Genomic DNA, 20,571 nt, shown 5'->3' on the forward strand with positions numbered 1-20,571 from the left:
GAAGTTGTTGTATGGTTCGAGGCTTGCGGCTGTTGTAGATCCTCGATTTTTTTGGTCGAGCTTTTCTTTGAGCTTCTTAGCCGATGAGAAATCGATGTCTTTAGCCCTCGCATACGGCACTTCATTGACCTATGTCGGCAAAATCCATGAGCAATTTACCTGAGTGCAAGTAAGCTTGGGGTGTCACGAAAACTCACACCCCGAAAACTCAGACCTCAGACCTCAGACCCCGAAAACTCAGACTCCTCGAAAATTCAGGAGATAAACTCGACTCATGATCACTCCTGGTAATCCCGCGTGTATTTTGACCTTTTGGGTCTTGATCCAACTGAAGCAGCAAGAGCAAGGCCCCAAGTTGCACGTTTCGCAAAATCGTCCGATGGTTGAGTATTAAAACATTTTAGAGTGACACAAGACTTCATTTAGCTTAGATTTACCTCCATTTTTCCCGTTAATTTTGAACTTTTCATTCACAGTTAACGGGATCAAATGCGCTCGCTCCAACATCAAAGTATTAAAATGTGGCGTGATTTTGACGAGCCGAAAGGGACGTTTGTTTACCTTTTTGTACTTCGTTGCACAGATCCTTGTTGTCGCTCTGTTAAAATTCTTAAATATTTCGCGATAATAATGGATACAAACAGAGACTCGGCCCACCAGTCCCAAAACGAAGACAATTTTGCGACCCTTGGGCTAGAGTTCTTAAATGAGGCAGAAAGAGAAAAACAACGCGAAAGAAGACTCGGCATCAGCGCCGTCACGATTCGCTTCACTGAAGAATCACTCTTGATATTGTTGTCCGTCTTTCGCGTCGGATTTGTTGCATTGTTCCATCGGTTATATTATAAAAAAAATTGGTTCATGCTTTATGCTATGCACTATCGAATTATGGAGCACTTCGAAAGCTTGGAGAACACTTCGAGGGACCTGAGTTTTCGGTGTCTGAGTTTTCGTGACACCCAGCGAGCTTGCCATTAATTCTAGTAGTTGCCTCAAACATAAATAAAACACTTGCGATATGTGGGCATGACTCAGCCAGTCCAGCTTTGCATCCCAAGCAATGGGCTGACAAAATAGTCCCATCGTTTTCGGAAATGACCCAAATGTTCACTAAAGGATCATTCATACGCTGTGAATGCCAAACTCGTGCTCTCACGGCATACTTGCCGGCGATTACTTTGCCTACAACTGAGGTTACAAATCCCGACACCATTTGATTAAACGCCTCTAGACTCTTGAACGCCTTGAACTGCTTCTTGGTGGAGAAGCTGGTCTCAAGAACGAGGTAACTCAGCAAGTCCGACGCTTCCACAGGAGGCAAGCATTTTGGACTGAACTTCTCGGCTGGTACGCTTGCAGGGTCAACCCCAATGACCGAGATCTTTTGCAAACATCTTTCCTTCCAACTCTCTAAGCTTTCGGCATACTCAGAGAGCACTGGGATACCTTAAGATGAATGCCGGATACTTTTATCGCTTTTTCTGTCTGGATATTCATGTAGTTGGCGAAATAATACGGCGATAAGAGAGAGGGCTTCACTATAAAAATCGACTAATTATTCATAAATTTGACACCCGAGGGACACCAACATGGCGGACACTAACTTCAGCAAAGCTTGTGACGTCACCTGAAACCCAACCATAGAAACTGTGGTGCCGCGTCGGTGGAGGTAACAAGGTAATTTGGTTTTATCAACTAAGTACAAGTTGATAATGTATTTTTTCCTTCCCCTCCCTCTCCCCCGTTGCCCATTTTTCCACTTAACACCTACTCCCTCGGCAAATATTTCCTCGCCCCAATCCTCCGCAGTTACTAAATCTAAGATGGCGGCCTAATATGAAAATGAGCACTCGTGCGCCCAAAATACGCCGGCACTGCAGGCTACCGTAAAAAAGTTTAATAGCTGACATTTCGAGTGTTAGCCCTTCTTAACCCTTCGCTCGAAACGTCAGCTATAAATTAAACTCTTTACGGTGGTCAGCTTACATTATCAACTTAGTTGATAAAACCAAATTAACTATTGGTATAACTCTGGTTTGGGAGAGCCGATCATTCTCATTTTCCGTAATATCATTGGCTGTAATACCCAACTAATGAAAATCCAACCTCGTTCCCAGGGCCTTTTCCCTTAGCTCCACCCCAACTAAGGGAAAAGGCCCTGGGAACGAGGTTGATGAAAATCAGCTCACGACCAAACTTACTGATCCTGGGCCAGTAAAACACGCTCCTCTTTCCACGTGCGCACGCTCGTCTCGCGCTTCCACACTTGGGTTTAAAAAGGGAAAGTGGCAATAAGCAGACGAACAAAATATCATCAACAATCTACTGCACTAGTTTTATTCCTGCCTCAGCGTTTTACCAAAAACTACATAAACTAAAGAAGTGTCTACAAAATTATCTGAATAGCAGGCAGCGTTTAAAAAAAAGACCGATTAGTTATTTGGGATATCATCCTCTTAGATAATAACTAACGGGTGATAAATACTAATTTAGTGGCTCCCTTTTGGTTTGCAGAGACCAAATGCTTTGACTGTCTCAAAATAAAACTGATGAAACGATTTTTGATCCTGTAAGTCTGCATAGCTGATTGAGAAAAACTAAACAGTGAATGTACCCAGTTTTACTGAGCAGAATGTCGCTTTCCATTCGCGTGGATAAATGTAAAGACAAAATAAATCAAAACAAGACAAATTTTAAACAACTGATATGCTATGAGATCCCTGTGAGTTATCGTAAGTGATTTTGGTTCATCGCACAAGAGAGCCACCTCCAAAAATCATGATTATGTAAATATTAAGGTAATTATGGTTACATTTTGTATTAATAACCCAGCCATTTTCAAAGGACATCATAAAAAGACCAAGCTTTTCCCTTCCATTGGTATTTTATGACAGTAAAACTATCCTACACGAGCGAAGGTCACACTGCTGACCTGTTAATATCGTACAACACGAAAAGTGTTTCAAAATTGAAATTCATTCTGAATGGTTAAATAAACATTTCTTCCAACTACCAAATGGTACTAACAACAATAATCGTGATAATGGAAATGATAATGATAAAAGATTAGCAACGATAATATTGATGACCAACTTTGCTCATTAGGTTAGCAGATACAAGTTTTCCTCTTTTTCATTGCGTGGCTGGGTTTATACAGTTATTGAGCTGAACTTGAATTCTTACACTGAAGTATTAGATAAAATGCATTTTTATTATGAAACAGGAATACTACCATGTGCTGTTTTCGGTTGATCGGCGTATCAACCATACAGAGACCTCCGGGGTGTTTTGTCCGATAAAAAAAAGGTACCATCTCAAATAACCAAATGACTACAAGCTTTACATCAGTCGGCCACCGTGGTCTCGTCCTGCGAATGGCTCTGAGGGCTTAAACGAGATACAACTCCCGCGAAACAAAAGTAATTTTTGTAGAGAATCAAAGGACACATATGAAGTCTCGCCTTCAAGAGGAGACTATGAAAAGCACGGAAAAGAGCTATTCCTTGAACAGCACTGTTTTATTTTCATGAATCAGTATCTAACTATTTCTCAGTCCTAAATATGGACCTACAAGGAGACAACCAAAGAGTTATCAATCCAAAGTTCAACTTAAAAAAAAAAATGCCATTTCTACCTGACACCTACAACGGCCGCGCAAATCTAACAAACGATTCTGCCCTTTGGAAAGCTCAACTGGAAAAACGCTCATGTTTTGAGGATAAACAATGATCTAAGTAAATGTTTCATCAACTAAAGAATCAATAAAACCTGCCTGCATATTTAAGTAAATGGTACGCTTCGGTGTCGGAAATATTTCTACAGAGCGCTTGAGAGCGTATTGTTTTCCTTCCCTAACTCTGGTCCCGGTCCACTTCCGGTGCCCACTTCCGGCACCGTTGCCTCTTCTTTGTTTTGTTTGATGGACCAGTTGCTTGCGAACGCCTTGTTCTCCCGCCCTACTACTTCCGGCTGTGGTGCAGACCGGGTTTCCGGTACCGATACCTCCGCGCTGTCATGACTGATGGACCAGTCGCTGGAGAACGCCTTGTTCTCTTCCCCTATTTCCGGTTCCGGAGACAATTTATTCTCTTTGTCGTTAACGCAAGTGTTTACGGACACACTGTCTGGATCCTCCGCTTCTGGAGTACATTTTATTTCCAGGTCGGCCTCTGCTTCGTCCTGCTGGTCGATGGAGCCTTCCACGTCAGAAAGGAGCTCTTCTGGTAACCCAGCAAACCTATTAATGAAAAGGGGGGGTAAGTTTCTAAAGAAACTGTAGTGCTGCGTCAGTGGGGGTGACAAGGTAATTTTGTTTTATCAACAAAGTTGATAATGTTAATTGGCCACTGTAAAGAGTTCAAAAGCTGACGTTTCAAGTATTAGCTTGGGACGAAAAAATTACATAATTATGAGCTACGAAGACAGTGTATACAAAAAGCTTATAAAAAGCTAGAGCTATCTATCGGCTGCTTGATCAACCTCTATCACTGTAAAAGAAAATACAAACCTTAAAAATGCTATAGTGAATGCAAATGAACAAAATATGCTGCACTCTTAACATGCCCCCGCCCCAAATAAAAAATAGTTTCTCTTCTCCAAGCTGCGAAGAAGGGATACCCATAATGCACCGCAAAGATGAATAGATTCTAGTGAGAGCCTCCAACATCCATTCTGTAGTTTGCCTTGCGGAATTTTGACTGACTGGTGCAAAGGAGTCGATTATATTTACCGTTTAAACCCTTAACCGGCCTTGGTTGATACATACAGTGATTCATCTTGAGGCTCGCCGAACAGCTCATGTAAGGTTTCCTCATCCATCTCAAGAGTCATCAAGTCGGTCTGTACCTCTTGGTCACACATCTCCACCATTTCTTCTTCCTCCTCCTCCTCCGCTTTTCCCTCCCCTTCTTCCGCTTTCTCCTGGTCGTTCTCTTCTTTGCCTTCTAGGGATCCATCTTGCATCTCGGATCCGTTGTTCTCATCTTTGCCTTTATTTTCATTTTCCTCGGGAATGACATCAATAACCAAATGTTCATGCGCTGGGAAATTGACATAACGAGGCTCTGGTTCTTTCAACTCATCGTAGATGGCAAATTCGTCTTTGAACCTGACTGTAGGAGGGATTTTCCGGGATTTTTCGCGGTTCATGTCTAAGGGAACGGGAATGATGGCATAGGGGTCATCTTTCATTTCTTCATATATAGGGTTAGAGAAAGCGACTTTGTTTTCCCCTCCCATGGGGTAGGGGCTGAGTATTTTGTCCTCGTTTTGTGTGGAGTCGGAGTGGATGGACACTAGCTCCATCTTGCCTTCTTCAAAAGGATACTCCTTGTCGTCCAACTCTTCATCGTCCTCTCTCAAGTCATTTACCGGGAGGAGCAAGGACTGGAAACAAGCGAGCGAGAAGTGTGGATTCTTGATCCAATTCTTCAAAAATCGTAAGATGTACGAAAAGTACTCCACTGTAAGAATAAAACAGAAAAAAGATCATTTGATTTAGTCGTCCAATCTCTCGGTTACCTCTACATGACGTCTAGCTACCTAGATGGGTAATATGATTCGTGTTTGATTAAGATACGTCTGACAGAACATCTTCTAAATTGCAAATAACATACTCCTACTCATTTTAACAGGGTACTGGGCTTCAAGCTGAGGTACCTATAGATCTATGAACGACCATTAGTGCCTCCCACCCCTCGATTCCCTTCCCCCACCCCCTGAAGTGACATCTTACAGACAAGCTGTCCAACCACCAAAGTATTGGCTCCAAGAACGGTTATCTTGAATATTTCTGTATCCATGAGTGGATCTTTGAAAGGCTCCCTGTTCTCGGATGGGATTCTGCTCACGGCGCCAATTCCAAGGTTTATAAAAGTGACCGAGAGAGCTGTGACCATTAGCTTGTTCTCGAAGTAGTCTTGTATGGGAGCGATGTAGGCAAACATCATACCATACAGGCCTGCCAGAACACACGTGGCACCCACATAAGCCCTGCTCTCCTGTCCAATCAGAATCAGACCGGAAGTGAGGGTGATCTTGCGAGCCATCTCAATTAGTTCCCAGTACCAAGACGGTGTGTCGTAGTTTTCATAAAGAAAGCGCAAACCAGTGACGATTTCTTTGTTAGGAAGGGACTCTTGGTATCTTTTTTCCTCCTTCTGGGCTATGATCAACAGCCGCTCTCTCCAAAGCACAGTGATCGAGAAGGCTGGGAGGGCAATTATGTAAATGATATTCAAGTAGGCCCCGATCAGCCGTAAGTGGTACTTCGTTCCGTGACAGCGAATGCCGTAGTCAGCTTTGAGGTAGTCGTCACACAGTGACTCTTCTTTGTCACGACAAAGTCGTCGGCAGGCGAGTGGTAGTACATTGGCCGTTTTAGAACACGTACTCAGATAGGTCACGAAGAGGAAGAAGAACAAATTCCGGTAGACGAGTTCTTTGGCGTGCGATATACGTTTGGCTTTTTCCATCTGGGTTAGGCTGTTACTCAGGGTGACCATTACATAACGCACGCCGAAAATGACTGCAAAGAAGGCAATTGCACAGGCATTCAATCCCATGCTGGCGTACAGACTACCAAACGCGTCCACATGGAGACTCGAGAAAAGACAATGGAGAGGAGCAATCTGAAGCAAATTCAGCTGAAGTAATTCTGAATACTTTGCGATATCCTCAAGCACGTTCGGCCATCTGACGAACGAGAAAGCTTCGAGTAAACCATATGTGACCTGGTAAAATCCGATTATGATTTTAAGTCTGGCGAAAATGATGTCAATCAAAGGGCGTCCTTGGGCCTTTTTCGTCTTCTTTCTGCTGTACCAGACCAAAATGGCTACAATGAACAGAAAGAACCCGGCCAAGAGTCCTAACTGTATTGCCATCGTTTTCTTGGTTGGGCATTTGCTACAAACCTGTAGCTGCTTGTAGTACCCAAATTGACAAATGCCACAAACGGGACCCTCATAACCAGGTTTACAAGGATTATCGATGGCGTTCACGCCACCTTGACACGACTCTTCTCTGGGACATTTGGTTGGCCTCGGCATAGGATAAGTAAAATCCCTGAAGGAATCATCGAAGGATTCCTGAGGATTAATGAGATTTGTAGAGAAATTTCTGAAGCGTTCCCTGTGTGTTTCGTTCTGCCATTCCCACCAATAACCAGGCTTCAAGTTCAAAAAGTCCGTCTTGCAATCCAGGCCCTCGTGTTTGCCACCTCTCTCGCACTCTGTACATTTGCCAAAGATGTGGGTCCGATGAAATCCCTCCAAGCAATGGCACGCGATTTTTCCGGCCATTGAATCTGTATTTGTTCCTGTTAGAATAAGATAATTAGGTAAGAGTGATTCCATGTCCACAGATCTAAGCTTGAATTGATATTGGGGGAGCTCAGTTTTGTGGAAACAGAAAAAACTCTGCTTTGAAGAAATACATTTTTAGAGGAATTTGATCATTATTTAGTGAGGGCTGTACTAACGAAGATTCGTTCTCTAAGCTAGATCATCCATGCTGAACAATTCTTGGGTTTTTAATCATTTACCTCGAGGGCACGCCCTGCAATGTTTATAGCGCGTTCCTGGATAGATGTCCAATTTGACATACGCGCCACGTGGACATGGAAGACACTGGTCAGCAACATAACCAGCACTGTCGGACAGAAAACCCCCTGCGAAAGAATGCCTTGAAAATTAGTCATACTGACTTATAGTTTCTCCTGATTTCCTAGTTCAAGGGAATGACGAGAAGCGGACTTAGCGCCTCCACTTTAGCTTAGCTGAGGTGAAGTCGATCAACGGATGCTCTACTAGGCCATGCAATGGATTAAATAGAGAGGCACAGGGTCATTAGGCCCAGAGGGCCACATGGTCACAGTTTTACTGCCGTCACGCGCTTCGATTCCCTCTTAAAATAAAGTTTATTGATTGATTGATTGATTGAAATAATCTGAGTAAAGTAAAAGAGTTAACATTTTTGAACTTAGTTAATATTTAACAACTATTCGCAGAAGTAGAGGTGACTTGTTGCTTAAGCGTGTAATAAAACTGCGAGATAATATAGCACAAAAAGATGTTTGCAACTAGTTTGTCCCTGCAACAATTGCAATATTTTACGGGCGCAAATACTGCGCCACTGAAAGGTGACTCGGAATACGCGCTGATAATCGCAGTTGAGTGAACCAATAAAAACACTAGAAATGCAATGTTTGGAGTTTAAAATTCAATATTAGAGGATATTCAGAGTTTGAGTAGCCAGTCAGAGCCCGCTTCATCAGTTACTACAAGAGCAATAAACTACCTGGTGGACACTTTTTGCATCCTTCGCCTTTAAGAGAATAAGTCCCCTCCGGACAGGGCAGCAGTTTGTAGTGATGGGTTATATTCTCTGCGTCATAGTAGTGCTCTATTTGTTCAAAACCCAGGTTCAAGAAACTGACCAAGAGATCCAATCTCGCTCTTTCGTAAATCTTCCCTGATACGCTGACCATTTCCACGTTCGAGGCATTAGGATTCCTGCAAAGAAAAATGGGGGTTTTGTTTAAGATCAATAACTACAATTTATCTCCCCCCTCGGGGGGAGGTCTGAGGCAATAATATGGTTTCTAGGGGGGCAACGGAAGGGGATCAGTCGTCACTAACAGAGTATAAAGAGGGGACTAAAGGAAATTGACTGCCAGTGTAACATAACCAAAATCCCCTAACTCCCCCCTCCCTAATAGATAGATGATGACCGGTGCCTTATATCCAAGTGATATAATGGAGGTATATACTGTGTGATATCGCGTTATGTTCCGTGATTCTATGCTATGTGTTGTGATGCGTGATGCGTGATTCTATGCTGAACTAAATAATATCGAGTTGTACTTTATGGTAGGAAGCCATACTGCCTAATGCTGGGCCGTGCTGTGTCGTGTCGTGCCGTGCTGCGTGGTGTGTGATGCGTGATGAGTGATGCGTGATGCGCTTATTTTGTTGTATGGTCTTGATGCGTAACGATGTTTGATGCTGCTTAGCAATATGTTATGTTAAACTTCGCTTTTCGTTTCTACTAAGAAAGTTATGCACATCCCTGTTTTGTAACTCGGAGCGCAGCCGTTGAGTGAGAGTTCTTTTTCTTTGTGCAGATAAGAACTTTCAAACGTTTTCTTACTATAGAAGCGCAGCAGGAGCATTCACATCATTCTTTGGTAACATTCCACCCCTCAAAAAAGTCTGCTCTTAAAGTTTTTGAACCAAAACCCATAAAACAAAGAATTTTTTTGTGTACTGACAGATAAATTCTGCAAAGAGTTTTTCTTCTTTTCGTGTAAAATCGCACTATGCCAATGAGTTCGTCATTCATTGTCCTAAAACAGAATAAAGCATTGTTTAACAGGGTGGCAAAATAGTTACTGACAATAACAAGATATCCTAACTAAAGAACGTTTCGAGCCGGAAGCTCGTGCTTACAAGAGGTGTATCCTCAACAATGCTTTCATCGGGTTCCGTTCACCATTTCTAAACACGTTATTCTTGTGACAATTTTGATTTACTGTTCAGTCGGCTATTTTCTAGCTGGATCAGTTACATTTACAGACCTTGCCTTTGATTTCAATTAATTGAGTGTAATTAACGCAGAACCAAATTAATGGCTATGGTCATGCATGCAAACAGAACAAAGAGAAAGATCAGAGGAAGACAATAAGAGCCTAGAATAAAAACACACAGAACTTGCACTTCCGGCTCTCACCGTGCAAAAATAAACCCTCTCATTCATGAATGGGTATACCGTTTCCTCTGATTTGAAGAGTAGGTACAGATTTCTAAACTAATCACGGTGCGTGGCTAAGAAACCCAGTGAAATCCGGAATTACTTAGCTCGCCAAATAAGTGGAAAACTGCTCTAATTAAAAATTTTATGCACAAAGTGTTACGTTACAGTTCATGAGAATCGTCATTCCTGATGCCATAAAAGGATTCGAGATTCAATTCTGGTACATTTGTCCGGATCATATATCTGAAGAAAGAGGTAAAAAAAAAAAAAACTCTCCGTTATGCTGTTTCTATTCTTCTGTCTCGCGATTATGTTACGTAGTTGTTTTTTCAGTTGTTTTTTTTATTTACTGCTATGACAAAGAAATTCTACCCTTCTCAATGTAACCGCCTCCCGGTTAGCTCAATGGATAGAGCGCTGGACTGATGTGCGGGAGGTCGAGGGCTCGAGCCCCGGCCGGACCAACACTCAAGGTCTTAAAATAATTCAGAAGAATATGCTGCCTTTCTATAACATCAAGAAATGGTTTACATATTCTAGTCTAGGAGACGTTAATTTCCCACACACGAGATTACTGTGTGATGGATGTCCTCCCCTGGGGTGGGATGGGTGGCTTGTTGTCTTGCGTTTCATACATGAGTCTCTCTGGTTCGGGCAATATGGGTAACCATGCCCCACGTTAAGACATTAAACTTTGATTACTATTACTATTACTATGCACGCGTAACTCATGTATCCCCCTCGGAGGTTGCTTGACCTTTATGTAACTCATGTCTCCCCGCTGGGAAGCCAACTCACATGATTACTCCATCGGGCGGCTGCTCATTTTCGTCAAAACCAAAAACGTGTTTCTCAAGTTTTCCGATTTCATTATCGTTCAAGACTCTAAAGAGAAAAAAAAATGAAATAAAGTAAACAGCTTTTTAACTTTAACTTGGACGGAAAATTCTATCTGCTATGTAAAATAAAGCTATTTCATGCTGGTTGTTTAATCGGTGGGAAAAAAAATATGATCGTTTATCCATACTGTCTGCCATCTTTTCGTATTAGACGTCATAATTCTACAAGGCCAGCGCAAACGCTGATACACAAATGAAGTTATCAACTTCTTGGAGAGAAAGTTCTAGAAACGTTTCTCTAATGTATATGAGAGGTTCCAACTTATTCCAGGAAAGCTTCGAGCGCAATCTGTTCTAGAACACCATCAATTTAAATCAACTATGTAAATAAAGAAAGAAACTCACAACATCTCGAGTTTGAGATTGTTCTTGAAGGCTCCCTCAGGAATCACAGTTATGTTGTTGTTACTCAGCAGACTAGAACATCAAGTCGATCAAAAATATTAAAACGCGCGCGAGCGTTTGGTGAGTTTATTGAACTACGAATGCTTACCTATGCACTTCATGATTCTGTTTGCTCCTGAATAACGCCTACATTATTATGACGGGTAAAAAGAGTGACTTATCGGAGGTATTAGCGCCCTCCTCTGACTGAAGCTGGCTTTCAAAATTTCCCACTGAGTTAACCTCCTAGGTTTGCTTCTAGTACGTCTGTTTCTTCGCGTTAATTGTTCAACCCCGGGCCATGCATATATCCGATAGATCATCCAAATGCGGGAATTTGATCATTTGTTAAGTGCTCATTCGGCCATGAAGGAAAGCGTGCTCTTTCTCAAACTTTGTCATAACCTATATCATGTTGGCTTCAGTGAAAGTAGCGACGGTACAAAGTTTTGAGACATCTTTTGTGACTTGCAGAACTACCGTATTATTAATTTTTTTTTTTCGACTCACAGGTATCTCAAAGTGGGGACATCCTTAAAAGTGTTCCCAGTCATACTTTGTAGGTTGTTATGCTGCAGAAATCTATAAATTCGAAGTATTTTGTACATTAATGTTAATGAGATTGTTTTTCTTTTCCAGTAAAACATATTGTGAAAACCCCTATGTTAAGGCTATTCCTCAACAAGGTCTTATGTTTTAGTCCGTCCCGTTCCTCGTTTTTTTGTATGTCACGTAGACCACAATCCTTTAGTAGTAGTTTTACTCGCTATCCTTTTTCTCACGCGGTGAAGCGCTTGTAAAATTTCACGTACGTAAAACTGTTCCTTTTCTTTCGCTTACCGCCCTTCATCATGTGGTTTTTACGGCTCCCTGAGTCTCGTAATCTTTTTTGATGAAAGGGCGACCGGATCGTTTTTTAAATATTGGTATTCTTCGCCATCATTAAACTCGTTGGTCGAAGCGCTGTTCGGTTAGTATTCGACATCTTCGCCACTTTATGTGTCCGACCCGGACACCCTAAGAGAAGTGGGTTGTGGTTGTTAACTAGTAGTAGGAATTTATCAGAAGGCTTCCGACAGAAAAATTGGGTGTTGATTTGGAATCAATAGTGATATAATCAACCTGACAACAAAATGCTGGGTTACTACTAAGAGAAAGGGTTGGGGGAGGGAAGGGGTGCTGACGAAAAAAGGTTGGGGACTACTAAGAGAAAGGGCTGGTGGGGGAGTTGGGGATAGAATGCGAAAAACGCACTCTAAAGAAATAGTAAAGAAAGTCTGAGCACATCTTCATAGTCAAAGTTGACTTGAAAACATTAAACGCTTCACCCCCCCTTCCCTCCCCTCCCCTCTTTTTACCTCCACAGCCCTGAGGGATTATATTCATGACTGACGCATGTAAACGCGAAATAGCAATATAAATAGCGTTTAAGTACCCCCTCCCCCTGAAATTTTAAGATCCCTAGATGCTTATCAAGAGAGGTATGTACATCTGTTGCATTTTTACTCACAGAAACTCAAGGCTTGTTAACCTGTCACTGAACAAGTTGTCATCTAGGTAACTGACACGATTGTATGAAAGATCTCTGCAAGAATTAACAATAAATTGCATTTTTTTCCCCTTGATATAAAGATGGGTTTAGCGAATTCTTCTTTTAGTCGAGCGGGTGTTTAGATCGGTCAGAATATTACATTTCCAAGAGTTCTGTTGCTCACTGTGACCCCGAAGTGACCAATAAGAGTGCAAGATGCTGGGGAAAAAATTCCAAACTATAAAACAAAACTCTATGTTGGATACAATTGCATTACAACATTTCGGAAATATTACAAGCCTAAAATAAGGATCTAGAAAAGTTATCCTACACGCTGGAATTCTTGTTTATGTGGCATGATCCAGGTTACCCTCAGGCTTTTGATCAAGTTTCTTAGGTCGCTCACTGGTACCTTCGAGCCGATTAAGTGCACTAACATGTCTCGTGGAGTTCTGAAACATTATATTTCTCTAAGTCTTCACGTTACATACAGGTATTGAATTTTTCCCAGTTTTTCAAACAATCCACCATGAAAGTCCATCATCCTGTTATGGGACAAGGACCTGGAAAAGGAATTCACCCTTTGACTCCCATGTGTGACCAAAACAGAATTTCTCCTTACAATGTCAATAAAATATCAAGTAGACAAGTGATGAGAATAAAGGAAAATATCAGTCAGGGGATTATTAGTTGTTCTAGCTCCAAATTCTCTGAACTAACATCATAAGAATTGTATGGCAGAAAGTAAGGAGAATTAGTTATGAGATCCTGGGAGTGAAAAGGCTAACAGCAATTATGTCTATATTTAATTTCTTACAAACTGTGTTTTTTTTGGCATTCGGACTCTGTCGTGCTATAATTTCAAACACTCGATACTGACTTTAGAATATTATTTATTTCAGAGAAGGACAATTACTCTGTATAATTTGGGAATAGATTTGATTAAACCGTCCTTCATCACGCCCTCTCTTTGGAACCCCAATTTCCAACTTCTACGTAAAGAGTGTCGTGAAACCAAACCCAAAAATAAAAGACTAAAAGCGCATGCTCATTATAATTGATCGTGAGCTGACACATAGATTCGAGGCTTTCAAAAGTGTCCGGATGTAAAGTTTTAATTGCCCATTAACAGTACAGAAGTATTCAAATTTTCATGGTTTTTGCCCCCTTAAGAATAATTGATAGATCTTTGATTTCTTCCTACTTACAGGTAATATAAGTTTACAAGATTGGAAAAAATGTCCTTATCAAGTGTTTCAATCCTGTTGGAGCTGAGATTTCTGAAAATAGAAAGCAGTCGAGGCAACGTTCAAGATGTTTCAAGCTGAATATAACTTAGAATCGTGCGTTTTAATAAAATCTCGCATTCTAATTGGTTAACGAAATGTCGGTTTTGGGGTGCAATTCAATGCGGAATTCCTTCATCAAGTAATGAATTTTCATAGAAGCTGCTGAAACCGATGTCTGTCTTCTTCAAATTAAACACATTGGAAATAAAAGTTGGTGACTACTTGCAACCTATCGAAAATGTAACAAATGGTAAACACCGCAGCGTACACTATTGAGTTATTGAAGCACGCGGGAGGTTGCTAAGCACGAAAGAAGCGTAAGAGTCGCTCGAGGCGATAGCCGAGAGCGACTCTAGCTTCTTGAGTGCTTAGCAAACCTCCCAAGTGCATCCATAACTCAATAGTGTACGCTGTGGTGTTTACCATTTGTTTTATAACATAACATTTATACATTGTAGCTAAAGAGTTCCCTTTTATTTAACAAATGTTACGCGACCAGAAAAAACAAGCGCGCGCGGAAAAATAGTCTTTGCATTTGCTCACGTCAACAGCGTACACCCATGGGCAAATGGGGGACGCTAATTTGACCAATCAGAGCGCGCGCTTTACTTTGGTTATGTTATAATTAGTTTCCGGTTCTCTGTTGCTGATTTTCATTCAGTCAAAGATAAATAGATATCGTCAATGTTCCGTAAAATCGTTTTACTCACAGACTTTCTAGCTTAGTAAGACTTGAAAATACTCCCAATGGTACATCGTTGATGGCGTTCGAAGACAAGTCCCTTCAAAATCGATAAAATTAAATTATACAGAGAAGGATGTCAAAAAATTGTTACAATTTCAACTCCAAACATCGCATTTAATTTCTAGTGTGATGATTGGTTTACTCAACAAATTTTGGCCACTGTGATGACGAATATTTTTGTCGCTAAGAGTATATACCGCGCTAAACCACTGTCGATTTGTTCATTTAAACTCATCTACGGATGGAACAGGTGCGGGCTGTTCACGTGGTACTTTTCCTTATTTTCTTAGTCCCTAAGGGTAGACACTTCGTATCTTATTTCATCTCAGTGAACTCTGCAAGGGACGAGGTGGGTCCTTCTTAACTACTACACGCACTCTATTTGTTGTTATCCAAAATTCAGTTGCTAAAATCTAAGGTTCTAGAACTCCAAAGGGTATGAGACTCGGTCATAGTTGGTTTAGTGGTGGTCACTCTCTTTCAGTGGACGTTGACCATATTTGGTGAAGTAACATGACCGTAACAGAATTAAAAAAAAAACAACCTTAATCGTGAGCAGGATACATATGGAAGAACTCTGCCATCTCCATGCGTCCGAGAATTTTCAAAATTAATTCAACTCACAATTGTAGAAGTTTCGTTTGATAACGAAATAGACCCACGTTCAGGGTTTGGATTCTGCTTGACACAAAGAAGCTACGAGGAATGATCAAAGTAAAGGAAATGAAAGTTGCTCAGGGATTTTTGCGAAACATGAGTGCTGTTTAAGTGGCATATTTATCAGTGGAAAGAGAGAAGAACGAGCATACATACAGACGGAAAGAGAGAGGAAAAGATACGCACGAACAACGGACAGACATGGACAAACAAATACGACTGACTGATTGAACAACTGGCTAACTGGCTGACAGACTGAGAGAGAGATGGTCTTGTAATATTATAAATGTAAATCGGAAGAATAGTTTCTGATGCAGTAGACTTACAGATGCTCTAGATTCGTGAAACCACCGAACGTTAGAATATGAGGGTTTTTCAAATTACTTTTAGTCACGTGCCTAGAAAGAAATAAAAACAAGCCTAGTATGGGATTCCGAGCTTAACCGAACCAAAATAGGTTGATGAAACGTTTCTTTTTCTGAGATATCACGACTCCCCTTTTAAGCAGTTTTGTCAGTACGTTGCTAAAATCAAACCAAAAGAATTTATGGGTTTTTATTTCTTGGGGGGGGGGGGGATGGGGGAAAGAGGGAATGGGGAATGAGGAATGAGGAAGGGGAAGGGGGAGGGGGTATTATGCCTGGATCCGAAGAACACAGCCCACCCACCCATCCCCTCTTATAATATTTACCCAGTCCGCCCCTGTCATTAAATTCCTCCTCCCCCCTCTATGGGGATTTTCTCTACCTTTTTTAAGGAATGCTTTACAAAGTGAAAGGATTCTTTTATAATCATTCTTACAGAATATCGGGAGCCATCTCAGAACACTCTACTATTTCAGTTGAATGTTGAACGTATTGACATGAAAGTGATTTATTTCCCAAGGGAGTGAACCATTCATCAGTTACAAGAGCACATCGAAGCTTGCAATCTGTAAAAAAAAATAAATCACATAAAATTATAAAGTGATGATAAATATTTGGTGAAGTGACCAGGTCATTATTTAGCACCTGGGGGAAGGGGTGGAGGACTTGGGGGATCATATTGTTTTCAGGGGTATGGAAGGGGATGAGTCGTTTCTGGCAAAGTTTAAGGGACTGGAGAAAACTGACTGGGAATCATTACTACCCTCACGGGAGGGGAGTGGGGATAAGGAAAACTTAACTGCGACCCAACCAAACTCCCTCTACTGTGCTGCAGTGCAATTTATTGTAAATGTCATCGCAATGTGTACTGATGTATGGTGATTCCCAAAACTTTCCCCTCACTCAGTTCCTAAACCGTAGTGATTGGCACTTAACTCGGACTCATAGCTCAGCTCAGACGCGGTTCCTGCGCGTGGATCGTGGCTCGCTCGCTCGCTTGTTCACTTGCCTAAGCGCTAAACCTTTTTCTCCTTTAGCTTATTAGTCCGTTTTTCACAATTTTAGGATTTTACTTGGAGACTCTATCATGTAAAAATGTCAAACGACTCAAATGGACCTTTTAGATTTAGCAACATTACAAATCCAGATATTCAGCGACAACAGCAACATATGGTTTCTCTTACCACTCGCGAAACAGCCATACTTTTCACTCCATGTGAAAGCGATCAAACACAAAACCAACAACTTCATGGCGCAAACGGAGACTTTTAGCATGATCACAGAATTTCTAGATCATAGTACTTCTGTCCTGTGGTTTCCTGCAAAAAAAAACCAAACAAGCTGAAAATTCGACCATTACTTAAAAGGAATAAAAATGACTCTATCGCTTAAATCCAGACGCTTGCCATCTAAGCACATGGCTTAATACTGGAGAGGCTTGTCCCCTTTTTGTCGAAAAAAAAATTATATAGAATAAGGAGAAAATTTCACACGCTCCAAAATGCCAGGATGTATTGTGTTAGAGTCCCCCCCCCCCCCCTGCCCGCCCCCCTCGACAGTGAACACCGCGGACACTTAAGTAAATATAGTCCTTATTTGAACCAGTCACTCGAAATATCCATCTTAGAATCTTTAGTGTGTGGCTCCACTGAATTAAAAGTGATTCTTTTGCTTTTTAATTTTCGGTAGCTCGAACGAAGAACGACAAAAATTAGTTCCCAGCAAAATTTCTGTCACCTTGTTTGCAAAAAAGCGAAACGCACCAACTCGTCGTCCACGAAATGAAACCCCCGAAAACTTTTCATGCATCCTGTATATTGTTCTACCCGTTCCCTGTTCCTTGTTCCCAAACGTTCCCACGATATTTCCTCGGTTTGCAGATCTTTTTTTTGTGAGAAACAGCGCACAATTCAAAGAAAATTCATCAAATTAGTTTGGCGAGTTTAACGGGCCAGCTGTGATCAAAGCAAGTATAACATTGCAGCAGCAGGTATATCTATATCATTTATGCATGCGTTTAAGAGTTCATCGACTGGAATAAATAAGACTTCTCATTTTTTTTTTCATTGTCTTTGGGCAACGACTGTTACACATGGTTTGAAATTTATGAAAAAGATTAATTTTTTTCTCTTCTCTCTTTTCTCCCTGCCTTCAATGCTAGGGAACTTTCAATTGAAAAGAAAAAAAGAGAGCTGAAATAAAATTAAATCAAAAATGAAAAGAAAAGCGTGCGCTTAATTTTGAGCTTAATCTGTTGCTCTAATCACCCAATTGGTTTGCCATTCTGATGTAAATATTTTCTGTGGTGACTAACATATTCGCCTTATTTTCGAATCATGTCGCTGGAGCACAAATGAGTTTTTAAATTTATTTTCTTTAACTCTAAAGACTCTTTACACATTGATCAAAAACCTTGTGAAGTACAAATGTTGTGACGTAGCTTCAGTAATTCTTATGCGAATAAATATATAAGTCCACCTGACAATATCAATATTTCCCCAATACACATGCCCACTTGATAAGAATAGAGAAAGATTTTAACTAACTGACTTATTTTCTTAGAGAACACCAAATTCTCGAAAGTTGCTCCTTGAAAATGAATGGTATACAGTTATGAGAATTGACTCTCTTTATGTGTTTTCTACTAATACCCTTCCTCCTCCCAGTCAGCTATATTTACCTTGAATGTATAAGTTCCCCGGTGAGTTATCCAATCTTATTTTATGATGTATCCGAATGTTTCAGCCGAAGAGAATCAGGAATTTAAATGAGTATTATTTTTCCTCTTAAATTATCCCTGACATTTCTTATTAAGCAAGAAATTATATCTCTTTGAACAGAAAACCTTAATTTCAGACATTCGAGCGGCTCTGTTGCCGCGACCCGCCTTCGGTCTTAATGATGAAAAAACATCCACATTTCTGATGCAAAAAAACTCTTCACCCCACAATGTTTTAACCACGATATCAAAAGAGCTAATTGCAATTGTATTCTCACAAAGGGATCTGCCCTATCTGAAAACTGCACGAAACATTGAAAGATATTATTTCAAGTCAGAATTTAAGCAGCAGATGTTAACATATGGTAGAAGTTCAAGATTTGAAAAAAAATATTCGAAATATACTTTCTCTAAGAGATTGTCTTGCTTTAAATGAAATCTCAACACCAACACAAGCAAAACCCAAATTTTTGCATTTTAAGTCCTGTCACCATGTAAAGAATTTTACTCCATATTTTCTGCTACATTTCTCTTTGAGATTTTTGTTTGTTAAATACTAGGTAAACGGATTGTTTATCCTCTGGTCGAAACCGCGGGTCTAAAGTTCTGTGGCTTAAATTTTTATCGAAAATTCGCACGCTATTTCCAGTTAGTGACTTAATCCTGTAAACGGTTCACTGAAATTAATTTTAAAAGAGGAAAAAGATAGCAAACCATCTTACCTCAAGAAGCTTCCTTCCTTTTCTGAAACTTTGCCAAACTAAATTCAACTTCTTTTTCTTGAACACGTGATATTTCAGCAATGACATTACCGTTATTTCAATCGTGTGCCAATCAAAATGCATTTTCCTTAGAGGGTACCTCTTGCATTGGCTTATTCACTAATCTCTTTGTATTCGAAAGGTTCTTTGAAACAGAGCGGTCAGTGGTATGACATTTTAGCATTTATTATGCGACATCGTTTGACGGTCCGATAACTACTTATCAGCTTTCCTGTAAAATAATTTTTTTTCTCTCTTCACGGTGTCTCATACGAGTCAGTTGTCAAATGGAGGCAGTTGTCAAATGCTGTGACTGTCAAAGTTTGCAGGCGCCAGGGTTACGTAATTGTCTTTGTTGGTTATTTTGTTGTTTTTTTTTTTTTAGTTTAGTTTTCGCGTTCTTGTAGCTTTAGTTAACTTTAGTTATAACTGTTTTTTCTTTTGTTTCATATGTTTGGTATTATTTATTTTTTGTACATCTTGGCTTTGTAAATTGAATATTTTTCCAGGTAGTTCTGCGTCTGTTAAACGCGATTGTAATTGCAGCATGTTTCAGTCACATTCGTCTTTAATCGCTTTGCCTCACTTTGCTTCGCTTCGTATAGACTACGAGCAGTCTCTCCTTTTCGGTGAAGTCCCTCACGCGATCGAAAAATAATCAGTAAGAAAGGAAGAAATAATGCTAGCGCGCTGCGCGGAACTCAGAGATCTCCGAGAGCTCAGCAGGGGTGCTAACATCAAGCTTTTCTCCTGATTTTTTTGTTTTTTTCGGACTGGCGCAAAAAATTCGTTGAAAAAAAGGGATTGGTCATAGTCTACGATTCGTGTTACTTTGCTTCATATCGATTCATTTGCTTGCGATGACTAGAAAGATAAAGCGCTCAAAGATAAACGTGACTACATAATCAGGAAAGACGACTGTTCGGAAAGCTTCAAGCCAGGGAAAATGCAAAATCGAAAACCAAGGTGTTACAGCTAATTTGGGAGCGCCCTGACTGAGAACAATCTGTTGTTTTTGTGTTCACACATCGTGACTGAATAAATTACAGTGAAGTTTTTATTGGTCAGTTTTCATGATTGGTATGCTATTAAACGCTGAGTACGAAAGAATCAGAATTGTTAATAACTGGAAAGATGGCAATTTTTACTTGTAAGATCTCGTGCGAAGAAGTTGGCCGTGGTTCTCCTATTGATCCACCAACTGATATTTTTCTTTCTTCTCATCACTCGTCTGCTTGACATTTCATTGACATTGTATGGAGAAATTTTGTCCATGGAATTTGATATTTAAGGGTTAACGTGGAATTCGTCTCCCAAACGATCTGGTTATGTTATTTAAAGTTGTATGTCCGGGCGCCATTTGTTTTAGTGACATCCTATGTGCCAAACAACTGAACAACAATATTTGATGAAGTCTTGGGGCTCTCTAGTTTTTCCTAATTACTTGGCTGTACAAAAATTCGTCCCA

General features: G+C 40.6%; 1 protein-coding gene across 2 annotated transcripts; it reads right to left on the reverse strand.

The window, feature by feature from the left end:
• Window positions 1–2,311: 2,311 nt before the first annotated feature.
• On the reverse strand, window positions 2,312–19,636 carry LOC111343903 (uncharacterized). 2 transcript variants are annotated; one of them, XM_088747998.1, is made up of 19 exons: window positions 19,065–19,636; window positions 16,808–16,942; window positions 16,060–16,189; window positions 15,585–15,656; window positions 15,226–15,297; window positions 14,567–14,638; window positions 13,776–13,847; window positions 13,059–13,130; window positions 12,547–12,621; window positions 11,547–11,618; window positions 10,998–11,069; window positions 10,552–10,638; window positions 9,919–9,996; window positions 9,272–9,346; window positions 8,299–8,513; window positions 7,544–7,669; window positions 5,735–7,318; window positions 4,766–5,462; window positions 2,312–4,237 (listed from the first exon to the last, which is right to left on the reverse strand). In XM_088747998.1, exons 2-19 carry the CDS (start codon window positions 16,896–16,898, stop codon window positions 3,817–3,819), a joined length of 4,083 nt encoding a protein of 1,360 aa, XP_088604124.1. In that variant the 5' UTR covers window positions 16,899–16,942; window positions 19,065–19,636; the 3' UTR covers window positions 2,312–3,816. The 2 variants fall into 2 exon arrangements, with proteins under 2 accessions (XP_088604124.1, XP_088604125.1); XM_088747999.1 differs by lacking the exon at window positions 11,547–11,618.
• Between the last annotated feature and the right edge of the window lie 935 nt (window positions 19,637–20,571).

Source organism: Stylophora pistillata, chromosome 2, assembly GCF_964205215.1.
Source record: "Stylophora pistillata chromosome 2, jaStyPist1.2, whole genome shotgun sequence".
NCBI classification, from domain to species: domain Eukaryota; kingdom Metazoa; phylum Cnidaria; class Anthozoa; order Scleractinia; family Pocilloporidae; genus Stylophora; species Stylophora pistillata.

Coding starts and splice junctions, on each gene's coding strand:
- LOC111343903 (XM_088747998.1), bottom strand. CDS start 16,898: ATGCTAAAAGTCTCCGTTTGCGCCATGAAGTTGTTGGTTTTGTGTTTG. Junction 13,131..13,775: donor CTTGTAAACTTATATTACCT/GTAAGTAGGAAG, acceptor TTCCTTTTCCAG/GTCCTTGTCCCATAACAGGA. Junction 7,319..7,543: donor TTGCAGGGCGTGCCCTCGAG/GTAAATGATTAA, acceptor TTATTCTAACAG/GAACAAATACAGATTCAATG.